This window comes from Mastigoproctus giganteus, chromosome 4 (assembly GCF_048544385.1).
Source record: "Mastigoproctus giganteus isolate SK-2022 chromosome 4, ASM4854438v1, whole genome shotgun sequence".
NCBI lineage: Eukaryota > Metazoa > Arthropoda > Arachnida > Uropygi > Thelyphonidae > Mastigoproctus > Mastigoproctus giganteus.
Window position 1 is genome coordinate 171,038,745 of NC_143578.1, and position 15,702 is coordinate 171,054,446.

A 15,702-nucleotide genomic window follows, 5' to 3' on the forward strand; every position below is an offset into this window, starting at 1 on the left:
TCATTCCTCCATGCTATCACATTCATCTGCTGGACCATGTTTTTCGATGATATTCTCTCCAAATCCACTCTTTCTGAAGTAGTTGATTTTTACACTTGGTGCAATACTGCCCTAAGCAATAACAAGATATCACCCAAGACATTCCAATTTGGCTGCAAATTGTTCCCTCCTTCTATGTTGCAGATCAAGTACCTTATCAGGTGGGCTCTCTATGATCTCAAGGTTATAAATAATGTCTTGATTCAGTGGTTGCATTAAACTGGTGGTATTGCAGGGGGTAAAAACAACAGCTGTATATTTGTCAACTTAAGTGCCTTGGCAGAATGTGCTGTATAATGATCTAGAATAATCAAAATGTTCCTTTTTCTGAAGCCATTGTTCTGTCCACTTTTGATAACCAAGAACTGAAAATTTTTGATCGTAAGCCAAGCACTTCTATTTGCCTCATAATCACAGAGAAGTTGGTTAACTGCTTTAAAACATCTTGGTTTAGAAAACTTGCCAATCACAACTGGGCATAGTTTTGTACTGCCATCTGAACTGCAGCATAACAAAACAGTGAATCTTTATTTATTAAATTTTCCACCATGATAAGACTCTCCTTGAACAGTAAATATTTTATTTGGCAGCAAATTATAAAATAAACCTGTCTCGTCAAGATTAAAAATATCTTTGCCTCATATTTTTCAAGAATGGACTGTACAGAACACAACCAGTCTGTAGTCTTTTCTTTGTCGACCAATCCAGCCTCACTGCAAACATTTTGCAAAACCCAGTTTTTCTCATCTTTAAATCTTTGGTGCCAGCCACTACTGCATTTGTAGTCACTAATTTCATGTTGCTGAGCTAGATAATTTGCCTCTCTTGCAAAATTGGACCCAATTCTGGCAAATTAGATGCACGCCTTTGTTACTACTTGAAAAGTTTTGTTTCAAGCTTCTCATGTTTTGCACCATAGATTCGTTTCCTGTTTTTCATCACTGCTCCAGTGTGATGCACTTCAAGTCTTTTTGGTTTGTCAGTATTGTAGATAAAAGGATGTTGTATTCCTTTGCAATGTCCATTTTGCTTCTTTCCATTCTATCAGCCTTTTGTATAATTTTTAGTTTAATTTCCAGGGTTAATTTCGTCCATTTATATTTTGTCGCCTATTATCTAGCAGTGTTATACTACTAGATAAGATTTAATATAAACAAATTTTAAATTAATTTAAAGACAAGTTCCAAACAAAAAAAAAAAAAAAAAATCAGTTCAGATAAAAATGGCACAAAAATATATTGCTATATACGGTAGCAAAAGACTCTGAACTGGGATAGCAATTGCAACTGATCTTATTCCTGTGGAGAGCGAGGGGAGGCATGTAAACAACTCATCCTTCAGAACGATGTTTATCAGAGTGCACTTGACATTGTGGCTACCATAAACTGCCTTTGTTTACACAAAATCAATTTCCAACAACTCTGTGCCATCCTTCAGGAAGTAGGGAGCCGAATAATCAGAACAATCTGCTAAGATTTGTATTAAACCTATAAAATGACAATATTTATTTCTCACGGGGTGAAAAAGAACTTTGTACATATTAACAGAATTTTGTATTAAACGAATATATTTACATAGAAAAGCCTATCCTTTCACAGGGGAATGGTAAACCTCATATAAACAAGTACCTTGTATAAAACAAGTTTGTATTAACAAGATTTTACTGTATTAACATTAAAACTCTTAATATTAAAACAAGACCATGCAGTGAAGAAAGGACAAGAAGGTTAAAATACTAGCTAATGGGGATTTCCACAGGTAGTAAGAAAGCAATTTACACAATTGAAAACATCAAATTATTATACTGAACACCCAGCAACAACTATGTTAAACCAAAATTCAGTCTTGTGATAATCGAATAACCTCATCATCTCCATCACTACAGGTCAACTCTATTGAAATTTGATTTCAACCTAAGATATAAATTTGTCAACAAACAGCTCAATATCTATCTAACAAAATTTCAATTTAAATTTAAATTGAAATCAATTTAAATTTCAATTTAGCAAGTCAGAAATCCTGATCTCACGTAATAGACTACACCCAAAATATTACAACCAATCTGAGATTTCAGCATTATGAAGCTGCAGGGAAAAATTTACTTTCCAAGATCTGTCATCCTGTGTGGGAAGTCAGTTTGGAAATTATTCTATCACCCTAAGCAATATATTTTTTTATCACCAATCTTTATAATTAACTTGATCCAATCTTGTTTATAATTAAGCCAAAATCAAAATTACTACAAACCTCAGCAATGAAAACTTGATCAATTATTTCTAATTAAGGCAGTCAAATTTTTTTCTCTTCTTTTTCCTTTTTTTTTTCTCCTTTGCTCTTTTTCAATATACACAATTTTTCCCAAGTCTTTTGAGGAATCAAAATACCAAGCACAAGCTCTGTGCTCAGTGAAAACAGAGAACTTCATATTGTTTTCAAGGAACACAAATGCTAAGGATCAGTCTTTCCTTCACCTAAAAATCTTATCTGTGAATTCTGCAGTCTTTACTGTCAAGAAATCTAGGTAAATCATTCTCCTAGTATATATTTGTCAATATTTGTAAGTCCCTTCTATAACCCAAGTAACAGTTACATTCAAAAATTAAATGCTGCACTGTTTCAGGCTCTCTGCAGTTACACGGTGGAGAAGCAGCAATGCCAAAAGTATGTAATTTAAAATTCAGACTTCCATGACCTGAAATCAAGAAATGATTTCAGGTCAAGCCTGGATTAAACCAAGGTAGATTTGATTTACTTAATTCTATCACCCTAGGCATGAATTTATTAGTTATTCTACCCTTAGTATCATTAGACCATTCCTCATGCCAATCTATAAGGAACCGACCCTCCTTGTGTAATTTAATTTGTCCAAATGATATAGGTATTATTCGTCTCGTCTTAAGATTTTTTTTAATTGCACCATGGACTAAGGACCCGCTGTTGTTATTTGGTTTTTAGGAGCATTAGCAACTAAGGCCATATTGCTCCGGAAATATGCGGTGGTCATTCCCTGACCTTTCCACATCCTCCGTATTTGGTGGGCACGGGCTTGAACCCCGGTCTAATCAAGAAGCGTGTGCTACGCACTGCCGCTCCTGCCCACCTGGCTACGGAGGCGCCCTAAGGACCCGCATTTACCCAGGTTAACTAAAAATGAAGGTATAGCATTGAAAAAATTACGAAAGAATAAAGATATAGTAATTCAAAAGACGGACAAGGGGGATACGCTACTGGTGCTAAATAAAATGGATTATACAAATAAACCGAATGATATATCAGACAATACTAGTTATCAAAGGTAGTATTGTCTGATATATCATTGTCGATGTTACAGTATTCAAAGATCTTGTCAAACGATATAACAACACCCTTACTGACTACACGAAAAGAGACTATTTCCGTGGCACAATTAAAAAAATTGTAAGGAGAGGATGAATACTATACCCATATTATTTGGACAAATAGATAGTTGTCATTGTAGTTTATTTATTTTCATCATCAAAATTTTAGTATATTCCTTGATATTTTTAGTGGCTTTTATTTTTAACATAATGTCTTCAGTCACTCAAGGTTTCTTGCTGAATCGGATAGGTCTGGGGTCAGGTTGGGGCTTTCGACTATAATCAAGGGGTGTCTGATCATTCATGGACAAAGAGGATTGAACACAATTGAATTTTAACGAAGTTTTATGAATTTTAATATCATTTTCAAATCGTATTTAAATAAGTCACTTTAGGAGAATTGTGTATAGAAGTCACCCTATGAAGAGATTGGGGTAATTCTTTTGTAATTTTTAAATTTGATTAAAACATATGATATATTGGGCCTTAGAAAATATAAGGGAAAAAAAAAATTTTTCTGTACTGACCCCCTTCAAATATGTCTGCTTTATAAAGATGTAGAGCAGTGGTTTCCAACTGGGGTGTCGTGTAATTTGGGTTTAAGTTACTTAAAGTTATTATTTTTTGAAATTTATATATTTATTTCGTTATAAAAAGGGTACAATATAAGGGGTACGGTACAATATCCATTGTACCGTATCTTTTTAATTTTGTGGTGATCTATAATTGATCTTTATTTAGTACCTCTATATAAACAATAAAATTATTATATAGGTATCGATGGTTCAACTGTTGATGATCCTGCTCAGGTAGCTAATAAACTAAATGAATATTTTGCATCGACATTCACACATGAGGAGTTATTCAGCGAGGGGAATGCCAGACGTTTTTTCAACTCTGGCAGTAAGCCAGATAATCTTGTAATAACTGAGAGTAAAGTGGAGGAGAAATTGTTGAAGATAAACACAAGAAAGGCACCCGGGGTGGACGGGATCTATCCAGTTATATTAAAGGAGGCAGCAAAGGAAGTAAGCAAACCCTTATCCATAATTATGAGAGCTTCCTTGGACTCAGGGGAGGTACCCATAGACTGGAGATGTGCAAATGTGACCCCAATTCACAAAGGAGGATCAAAGGCTGACACAAGTAATTATAGACCTGTGAGTTTAACTTCTGTTCCAGGAAAATTAAGAGGCACTGCTTAAAGAAGCACTGTAGGATCATCTAGACAAGACTTCAGTAATGACTCGGACACAGAATGGTTTTGTTAAGGGGAAGTCTTGCCTGACCAATTTGATTGGATACTATGATGCAGTCACAAAAGAAATGGCAGGGAATAACTTTGATATTATATACTTGGATCTTAGAAAGGCTTTTGATACTGTTGCACATGGAAGACTGCGGCACAAATTGGAGCAGTGTGGCATTGGAGGCAAATTGCTGCTATGGATAAAGGGGTGTTTGAGGGAGAGAAGACAGAGAGTGGTAATCAATGGACAATGCTCATCGTGGACTAATGTTATTAGTGGAGTCCCTCAGGGTTCATTATTGTTTTCTGTATTTATAAATAATATTGATGATGGTATATCAAGCTTAATGTCCAAGTTTGCAGACAATACAAAGGTTGGCAGGGTTGTTAAGGACACTACTGACGCTATGCTGCTGCAACAGGATCTGGAAAGGTTGAGCAGATGGGCTGAGAGGTGGCAAATGAAGTTTAACATTGACAAATGTAAAGTACTACATATGGGAAACAGCAACCCCAGAACAAAATATCAACTCTGTGGTACTACACTGACAGTGGTAGAGAATGAAAAGGACCTGGGGGTAATTGTGCAGGCAGATATGAAGTTCTCTGAGCAGTGCAGATGGGCTGCAAGAGTAGTTCATGGTGTCTTGTCAATGATATACAGGAATTTTTCTAGCAGGGTTAAGGAGGTGATTATTCCCTTGTATAAGGCAATGGTCAGGCCACACCTTGAGTACTGTATACAAGTCTGGAGGCCTTATTTCAAGAAGGATGTAGAGCTGCTGGAACGAGTACAGAGAAGGGCAACAAGATTAGTGAATGGAACAAAGGGTTGCTCTTACGAAGAAAGGCTTAAGTTTTGCAAATTACAGTGTCTGGCGACTAGGCACCGGCGAGGTGATCTGATAGAGGTGTATAAAGCCTTGAATGGTTTGAGCATGCTCAATGCTGATGGGATTCTTCCTCTTGCTCAGAAGAATCACCTGAGATGGCATAAATTCAAATTGAGGAAAGGCAGATGTAGGATAGATATGCAGAAATTTGCCTTTAGCCAGTGGGTAGTTGGTTGGTGGAGCAGACTTCCATCCCTTGTTGTGGAAGTTGATAGCCTAAATAAATTTAAGGCTCAGCTGGACAGGTATTTTGAATGAACGGAGGAGTGAAGTGGAAGTTTTTTTTTTTTTTTTTCCCGGCTGATGCTGCATAAGCTTGCTTTCTTGAATCATATGCCTCTACTAATGCTAAGGTATATATTAAAAAGTCGAAAACCACTGTGTTAGGTATTTCTTTTGGCCTAGGGGTGCCATGAAAAAATTACTGGGACATAAGGATACCGTGAACCGAGAAAGTTTGGGAACCTCTGATGTAGAGGGTGCCATTTTTTTTTAATGCTTCACCTGTATAGTAGAGGGTACATTTTCTTGATGGTTTTCTTTAGGAATAGTAATTGTTTTTTTTCAGAAATTTTCTTATATCACTGTTTCATTGATGCACATTTTTTATGTGTAAACACCTTTGGTGGCACCTAAATTTCGAATGGTATTAAAATCAATTTGTCACAATTTTGGGACACGGAAATGACGTCATTTCCATTTAATATCAAATAAAAATGGAGTTGGGAATTTTAAAAATTTTACCGAAGTTATGTATTTTAAATAATTTTCAAATCATGTTTAAACAAGTATCTTTAGGAACACTGTATATAGAAATCATCCTATGAAGAGATTGAGGCAAATATTTCATAATTTTTAAACTTTTTTATGTTTATATACATAAAGACAAATAAACATAAAGCATGTTTATGTTTATTTGTTTACATATTACAGGATGTTTTTTTTTTTTATGTGCAGTTAATAAAATTGCATTCTTAATCTCTATTTCTTATTTAACCTCATTATTTCTGCATTAAATATATTAAAGATAAAACTTTCTAGATAACATAAAAATCGAAATAACAGCACCTTCAATCCCCGAAGATGCCATTATTCTGTAAGTCTACTGTATATTGCTTAATCTTTGTTACTCTGTAATATTCTTGACAATAAAAATGCTGACTGATTGATGGATGGATCAAAATATATGCTGATACTGCTTATATGCAATAAAGGCATATATAGTACATATCAATACAAAGATTATTTGCAATACTTTATTATATAAAATATTGCAAATATTTTATATAATAAATTTAATCATATGAATAATTACTAAATAATAAAACAATTTAATTTACAAAAAATTGAAAAGAAACTTACCGAACCAGAAACAATGAGATTTGACTGTGGATTAAAATTGCAACAGAATACATAATTACTATGCCCTTTGAGTGTTTTCAAACATTTTCCCTGTAATACATAAGCCTATTATAACAATTAAATAGATACTGTGTGATGTAAAATAAAATTTTCAGAATAAAATAATAACTAATATTTTGAAAGAATCCCACATCACATAGAATATATACTTAATTTTTTTTTTTTTAAGGAAAAACCATAATTATTCACCAAACTGAAACCTTTCTTACTGTGCAAGATTTTACATTAATTTTGAAATATCAAAGATGTTCTTTTTAATTAGTTTTGTTTTTCAAACTTAAATTAATCGAAGTCAGTACTTATTAAAAATGCTTTAATTTATGGACCATTTACAGCAGTTCCCTTGACAGATAACACAACTTGTACAGCAATTGTACAAGTTGCTATTCCTAAGCCTTTTTTCCTTTTTCTTTGGTCTAAATGTTATCAAGTCTCCTCCCTTGAGTTTAAATTTTAGTTCAAAAACAAAGAAAAAACATGAAGCTATACCATGAAATTACAGGGGAGAAAAAGGATTAGGGCTATTCTTAGCCAGTAATTATATAGAGAATGAGACACGAACAAATTGTGCAACCAAACCTGGCTATACATCTCATTTTCCTGAATGTTTGAGTCTAACCTCCTACTGAAAACCTTTCTTACAAGTTAGTATTAGCACTGACATGATGCAAGAAAACAAAGCTTATACAGCTTCAGACAAAAATAAATAAATAAAAGATAATTTTCCCATTCATTCCAACAATTTGACCAATGCATCCTTAAATTTGTTCTACCTATCTACTTCCAAATCATTAGGTAGAACTTCATATTAGTGGTCAATGATGCAAAGGAACAAGTTATACAACATTAGCCAAAAAAAACTTCCCACATCATTTATCCATCCCCATTAATAATTTGTTTAATTTAATCAAACTCCCCACTTCTACAATACTAAATGGAATGATAATGGAAGGTTGTTCCAACAATTAATTTCTCTATGGCTGAATGCAAATTAATGTCCCCTCTCCAATTTAGGTTGTGTGTTTGAGGAAGAGTAAGGCTGCCATCAATTTAGTTCATTCAATTCATTTAACACCTTAAACAGTTCAATCAGGTCTCCTCACAGGTGACTAGTTTTCAAATTCTGAAATTTGCAGAATGAAGTCTTATGATAAGAGTACACTTTTGTGTCCTTAGTAACCTTGTTACTCTTCTTTGTACCTGCTCCAAGAGATGCATACTGTTCATAAAATGAGTTTTTCCATAGAGTAATACAGTAATTAAGCGTAATACAGTAATCAAGACAGCCTAACCAATTGATTGTCCCTGATGGCAAAATTACTGCATATATCGATAGAACCCCATGAGCTGGTCTATCAGCCTGTTTGCAGTGCAGCAATAATTTCATGTCAGACTGTAAGATTACTCCTAGATACTCTGAGTCTGGTACCATCTAGTGGTATATTATTCTGTAATTACTCTACTCATATGCAGTACCTTTCATTTTTCAATGTACAAACTTTAGATGACACTTCTAAGTACATCTGTCTAATTTTTATAGATACACTGCAGTAACATATGCTATCATTAATTATCCTGCCAACCTTTGTATAATCTGCAAACTTAGATACTGAGCCGCACATGCTTTCATCAATATCATTAAAAAAAATATTGAAAACAACGATGGGCCTAGCACTGAACCCTGAGGGGCTCAACTAACAGCATTAGTCTATGAAGGGCAGTGTGCCACGTGATACCCACTCAACCATTCCTTTATCCATAGCATTAACCCCCTCCCCAATTCCTCCAATTTGTACAGCAGTCTTTTATGTGGAACAGTATCAAAAGCTTTTCTGAAATCAAAGTACAGTCGAACTGGGTTATAACAAGCACAGAAATAACAAGATCACAGCTGTAACGAGCAAAAAGCCATAATGATTTTAATTTACGTATATTCCTATAAAATCGCTCACTGTTATAATGAGCATACTACATGGATATACTGTACAAATTTTGATAACTATGCAAACATGTAAACATTCTTAATTGCTCAAGTAGATTTTTAAAAAAACTAAAATTCTTGGAATAGACAAAAATGAAAGACTTAGTTTTTATGACAACCCACATCAGGTTAGGGGCCGGTTTATGACCTAACTTGTCCTCTGTAGTGCATTGGCATTCCACTTGTAATTTATAAGATTGCAATTTGTTTACAGATTGTCTTGTATTCATTGAACCATAAATTTATTTCAGGAATTCTAAGAATTTTGGAAACAATAACTGTTTGTATGCAGGACACTTTCTGTCATTTTAAAGTAAAATCAGTTAGAAATGAATCCTTCCTTTGGAAACATGTCTACTAACAAAAGAAAGTGTCTCCTGATTTGCGAAAAAGTAGAAATTATTCGTGAGTTAGAACATGGTGCAAAAAAGCGTTGAAGTGTCTAAAAAGTTTTCTTTGTCCTCTTCAACAGTATTGACATTGCGGAAGAATAAATAAGTTTACATATCAGCACAGCAAAAGAACATACGTTCTTTGGCTTCAATGGTTCACTACACAAAGTAGTGTTGGATTTTCAATAGACAATCCAATCTTGAAGGCTCGAGCAAAAAAATGTGCTATACAATTTGTACATGACAATTTTGTATGTAACAACCATTGGCTAGATCGATTTAAAAACCAACATAACATCGTTTAAGCAAAAATTAGTGGAGAATCTCGATCTGCATAGATCCAATAATGGCAAATGAATAGATTGACTGTGTTTTGGCAGAAATCAGGAAAGATTTTAATGACAAAGATATCTACAATGCCAACAAAACAGGACTTTATAATTTTACACCTGACAATACATTTAAATTCAAAGGGGGAAAATGTGTTGGTAGAAAAAAAAATCAAAGACTTGTTTGATGGTGCTCATATGCACAAATATGACAGGAACTGATAAAATAAAAAAACTTATCAGAAAATTGTTAAAACCTGGGTGTTTCAAAAACATAAAGAAACTGTCTGTGGATTACACTGCAAACAAGAAAGCTTGGATGAATTCAGATATTTTTCGGCAATACATAAATGACTGGAATAAGGAGCTATTCAACAAGAAAAATATTTTATTTTTAGTTAATAACTTGTCCTGCACATCCCCAGATTCAAAGTTTTCCAAAATTAAACTAGCGATTCTGCTTCCCAATGCGACATCAATTTTACAACCGATGGACACGAGTGTTATCAAGAGTTTGAAAGGATTTTATAAAATATTCATAGTTCTACATCTAATCAGTCAAAGAGAACAGAAACTGAACAAGTCTATATCAATATTGGATGCGATAAATTTATTGAATGATGTGTGGAACGATGTTACTTCGACACCCATATTGAATTGCTTCAAGAAATAGAAATTAAATTCAAATGAAATTTCAATCATAGAGAAGATGGAAATGATGAAAACAACTTACCATTATCCAAATGGTAGCTACGTAACAATGTTGTAGGTCTTAATAATAACATCGACGAATTTGTACGAGTCGATGACAACTTGTTAACTAGTGATCTTCCCACAGAGTGACATTGTAGATGCTGTCAACAAAGATGATGATACGATGACAAGTGAAACTGAATCAAAATCAGTGCTGACAATCTCCCAAGCTCAAGGTGCAATGGACACACTAGTCAATTTTTTTGATGGAACTAAGGCAAATGAGACTTAACGAGTTGAGTGTTTTAAGGGGAAACTTGAGAAATATCAAAGTGAAATCTTTAAAGGAATTTTAAAGATTTTAATTTTAATTAATTAAGATTCATTAATAAAAAGCCTAATCGAAGTGTTTATTATTAATTAGTATTGTTTTGAATTACAGAGAAATAAATAGTGTTTAGTATTAAGCATATGGTTTTAAAATTATAGACAAATAACTTGTGTTTAATAGTTTATACAAGTATATTAATACAAATAATATATAGGTACAGTCAGTCCTTGTATAGCACTATAAACAGTACGCTGTCTATAGTGCTATACGTTCCTAGAAACCCTCGTGCAATGCAAAATCATGCAATATAAACAGGCCCTATGGGGAAAAATAGGGTTAGATGCTGACCACCCAAGATTGAACACATTTGTAACCAAAACATTACCAAACACAATAAATAAAAATAAAATATTGCTACTGCTTCTATCATAAGCAAACTTGTTCTTTGTTTGATTTTCTATTGAAAGAGATGACAGCCGTTCCATCTCTTCGTGTCTTGATCTAATTGATTTTAATTACACTTTGAGTTGTTTCTGCTATGAAAATTGTTTTTATTTTCTCTGCATTCTTTCTAATTCTCAGCATTGCCTCATTTAGGTAGCACATGCAATATCACATGGTCTTTCATTTCGTTCAAAGTGGACTGGCCATAAGCCTTACCAGGGAAACCCCAGTGGGCCGGAGGCCAGAAGACGATGGAGACCAGTGTGATTTTGGCCATAAATGCTAGTATGAGGCCACTACAAATTTTTCCGGGTAAGCATTTTTGACCCAGTTCGCCTGTTTATCGATATTGCTTTTCTTTTTCTCTCTGAATCTATAGTGTCTTCACCAGGACGCTTCCTTTTCGCACCTTTTAAATATTTTACTCATTTTTAGGGAATAAAGCACAGTTACAAATAAAATACATAAACAAAGTTGCACAATGTGTAGCATAAACAATGATACACAAACAAAGTTGCGCACGTGTTGCAACTGAATAAACAACATTGTAAAGGCAGAGACACTATTAACACCTCACATTTTACTAAAGCACATTTCTGGGGGTTACATAAAACAAAAATGATTTCCAGTTGCGTTTCTACTAGTGGAATCTGTTATAAACTGGTAGTAAACTTGATCTAACTGCATTTACTATAATACCGATAGATGGAATTGTGTAGGTTTTTACGTTATTATGGCAAAATGTGTTTCCCCTTCACTAATATAAAAAACAAATACATTTTCAGAATCTTCTCTTCATTCCTATCGTGTTGCGTTCAGTTTGGGCGATTCCGCATTCAATTGCCATTTCTAGTAAACACAGAGGCGAATCGTGAATAAGCGAATTCGGTTTGTGTTATATATAATATTGTTCCCATATTTATAAATCGTGTATGATCGAATTCGTGTAGTATAAACACGTGTTATACAAGGACTGGCTGTATATATTATTAATATTTATATTATTATTTAATGATATTTTTCTCTCTTTAATATTTCTTTTGTTTTTTGAATCTATCTTTTTATCAAGTTATTGAGAATTAAAAAAAAATAGAAGGTAGATTTAACTCATCACTGATATGAGTAATGGTTTTAATGGGTAAATTTTGTCGGTCCCTTGATGCTCATTATAACCAAGTTTGATTGTATATGATGTCAATTTTTTTTCGCATCAAGTTCTTTTGTTAAATGTGAATTTCCACAAGTCTAATCTGCAACACTCCTTTTTTTAATTTAAAAATATGCCACATCTTACCTTACCTTGCATTTATCCAGCCCATCCATTGAGTTTATCTAGATCGTGTTGAAGTGGCATGTCCTGATTATTGCCATTAACCACTATGCCCATCTTTGCTCATTCAGCAAACTTGAAATACCTACATCAATATCATTAAAAACAGTAAGAGGCACACCAACCCCCTGTTGAACCCCAGTCACCATCAGTCCACAAAGAACAGTGACCATTTATAACCACTCTGTCTCACACCACTCATCTATCCCATTATTCATGGTGGTAACTTGTCCCTAATGCCACATTGTTCAAATTTACACAATTATAATGTGGTACAGTATCAAAATTTTTACTGAAATCTAAGTATATGATGTCAAAATTATTCTTTACATAGAGTTCCTCTGTAACAGCCACAGTGTAGCTATCAGAATGGTGAGGCATGATCACCATTTAACAAATCCATGCTGTAATTACTTTATGGCTCTACTCTTAACAAGCTGATCTTGCATTACTTCTTCAATTTTCTTGCATTATTTTACTTGGCACATGGATTTTTATTATTATTAATTTTTTTTTTTTTTTTTTTTTTTTATTTCAAATGCATTTCTAGTTAGGATCCTTGGATTTGACTTGCTAATAGCACTCGGCCTTGAGACTGACCAACTCAAGATACTGAGGAGGAAATCCACAACTACCAACAGCTGGTCTCGAACCCCGCACACTCCACTCAGTACAGTCTAGCGCTCTTGCTAACTAGGCTACTGGGGCCCAGCACATGGATTAAATTTACAAGTCTATAGTAACCACTTCACCCTTTGAACTAGCCTTGTGAATAAGAGATATATTTGCATTTTACAATCTGCAGGTGCTCTTCTGAACTTAAAGATGCTCTCATTATGTTGGCTAATATTCAACTACCTCTTCTGTAACTTCTTTTAATATCACTGGATATTTACTACTTTTTGTAATTATAAAATCAAATAACTTTCACTACTACTAACTCATCTATAAAAAATATGAAGTTTTTACTGATGGGTTAGCAGGAGAGAGAGAGAGAGAGAGAGAGAGAGAGAGAGAGAGAGAGAGAGAGAGAGAGAGAGAGAGAGAGAGAGAGAGTGTGTGTGTGTAACATATTGTAGCAGAAACTCTCCAAAATAATTTAGAAAATCTAAATGAAATAATAAAATAAAAAATTTTTAGATGCCAATTAAATAGAAAACAGAGGCACCAAGTCCAAACTGTGTGAAATATCACCAACAGAGATGTAAACCAACTACAATAAAATAAAACAAAAATAGACTGACCATTATGCCCTATCTCGACAGAGGACCACGAGACCAAGATTTATTTTATTATTTCATTTAGATTTTCTAAATTATTTTGAAGAGTTTCTGCTACAATATTTTTAGTCTTGTTACCCTTTTCTCTTCCCTCCCTTTTGGTTTGATTAATACGTTTGACTAATTTCATTCTACTGTTTTGCTATGCTGCTGGCATGATTTTTATTTAATTTTTATTACAATTTCTTTTTATATTTCAAGCATCATTTAGGGAAATATGGTTTTTGCTGCCTCTGATGTTTGCTCTATCCTTTTAATTTATTTTTTAATTTATATATACAGTGGATTCTGGTTATTTGGGCCACTGGTTAATCGGAGTAGCCGTTTATTTGGGGCAAATCTGAAAAAACAGAACCCAATCGAGAAAATAGCCAGGGTTTACTTCGCTTAATTGAGACAACATGCCGTTTAATCAGGGCAGGAGACCGCAGCACTGGAGATTACCCTACGACTGTCTCTGACCATACCACGTGGTTCAGTAGGATTTCTGGAGGCTACAACCATAAAACAATTAGAAGTCACCTGTTTATTGGGTTTTTCTGTTAGTGCAATCTATCATAAACGGATAGTAAACTCGATCTTACTGAATTTGCAATAATACTGACAGCTGGAATTTTGTGAGTTATTAAGGTGAAATGTGTTTACACTTCCAAGGAATATTCAATCATATAAAAAAATTAATTTTCGGATCTTCTCTTCATTCTCACTTGCGCATATCGTGTTACTTGCAATTTGTGTGTGCCGTGTTCTTTGTTATTGAATGCTTATCTTTTTACTGTTTTAAATTTTAACCCCAACCCACAAATGTCAGTGAAAAGAAATGTCAACAACTAGTTGTTAATTATTATTATTTAGTTATTTATTTATTTATTTATTTTTTGTTTTTATCATTGTTTTGTTCGGATTTTTTTTTTTTTTTTTTTTTGGCGTGCAGCATAAGCCATAGGCTTTCTTGCACCATGCGGCCGTTACTAATACTAATTAGTACGTACATATTACAGTACGTATTAATTATTCCAATTTTCAGGTATCATTTATTTTTTTAATTGGTAAGGTAATAAAGGGTAATATGTACTTAATATATCATTACTTTTATAGCCTGTGGATAATATTCCTCCTATTTTTGCTAATTAGAATCGCTGTTTAATAGAATTAAAATTCAATTCACAAACGTGATCACAATGACTGGCGCTTACTACACGTATAGTGAATGGTACTTTACTATAGTGACTCCATCGTAACGTGATTTGATTGTACAGCGGGGGTCCATTGTATTTTTAACTATTTACGTGAAACTTCGGATAATTGAGGCAGCTGCTTAATTGGGCCAAAATGCACTAATCTCAATGTGTCCTAAATAACCGGAATTGACTGTATGAGTATATATATAAATTAAATACAAATTATAAATTCAATTTTATTCAAATCTAGTGAACCAGTGGGATTCATCTCTTTCCTTCTATTTGAATATATGCAAAGAATTCTTGCTGCTGTTCTTTGAATTCTTAGCCAAAGACTTTTCGTAATTTGTCTTAGTTGGCCTAACCCACTGAGTAACTGCATTACACACTAATTTATAGTTATTGTGGGACTGTGTCCCCTGACAATTTATAATTAGCCCATGCATTTTTCTTCTCTACCATTAAGTACATCAGGCATCCATTTTGGTCTAAACCTCAAACAATATCTTTTAGTGGTTATAAAACACTTGGTGGCCACTATTGCTTCTCTGAACACTTTCCATTTCTCAACAACCTCAGTTGGTCCCATCCCACTGAAATGCCAGGACCCAATATTTAAAGTTTAAATGGATTAAGTAAACTAAATGATGTAGCCTTACCCTTTCTCAGACAGCATACATAATGGGAAAAACTGAAAAAGGATTGTTGCAGGATAGATGTACAAAAATTTGCATTCAGACCAGAGAGGCAACCAGTGGAAATTTCCACTGGTGGCATTGAAGTAGATAGTTTGAATAAAT

The 15,702-nt window shown here is 33.8% G+C and overlaps 1 protein-coding gene across 2 annotated transcripts in view; it reads right to left on the bottom strand.

Moving 5' to 3' along the window:
• Nucleotides 1–15,702, bottom strand: part of wds (WD repeat-containing protein wds) — a 302,400-nt gene that overhangs the window by 202,936 nt on the left and 83,762 nt on the right. Inside the window, exon 6 of one of the 2 annotated variants that reach the window (XM_090371872.1) lies at nucleotides 6,882–6,971. In XM_090371872.1, the coding sequence (XP_090227998.1) occupies nucleotides 6,882–6,971 (90 nt within the window). Of the gene's footprint in view, nucleotides 1–6,881; nucleotides 6,987–15,702 lie in introns of both variants that reach the window. The other variant, XM_090371871.1, reaches the window with a different exon arrangement.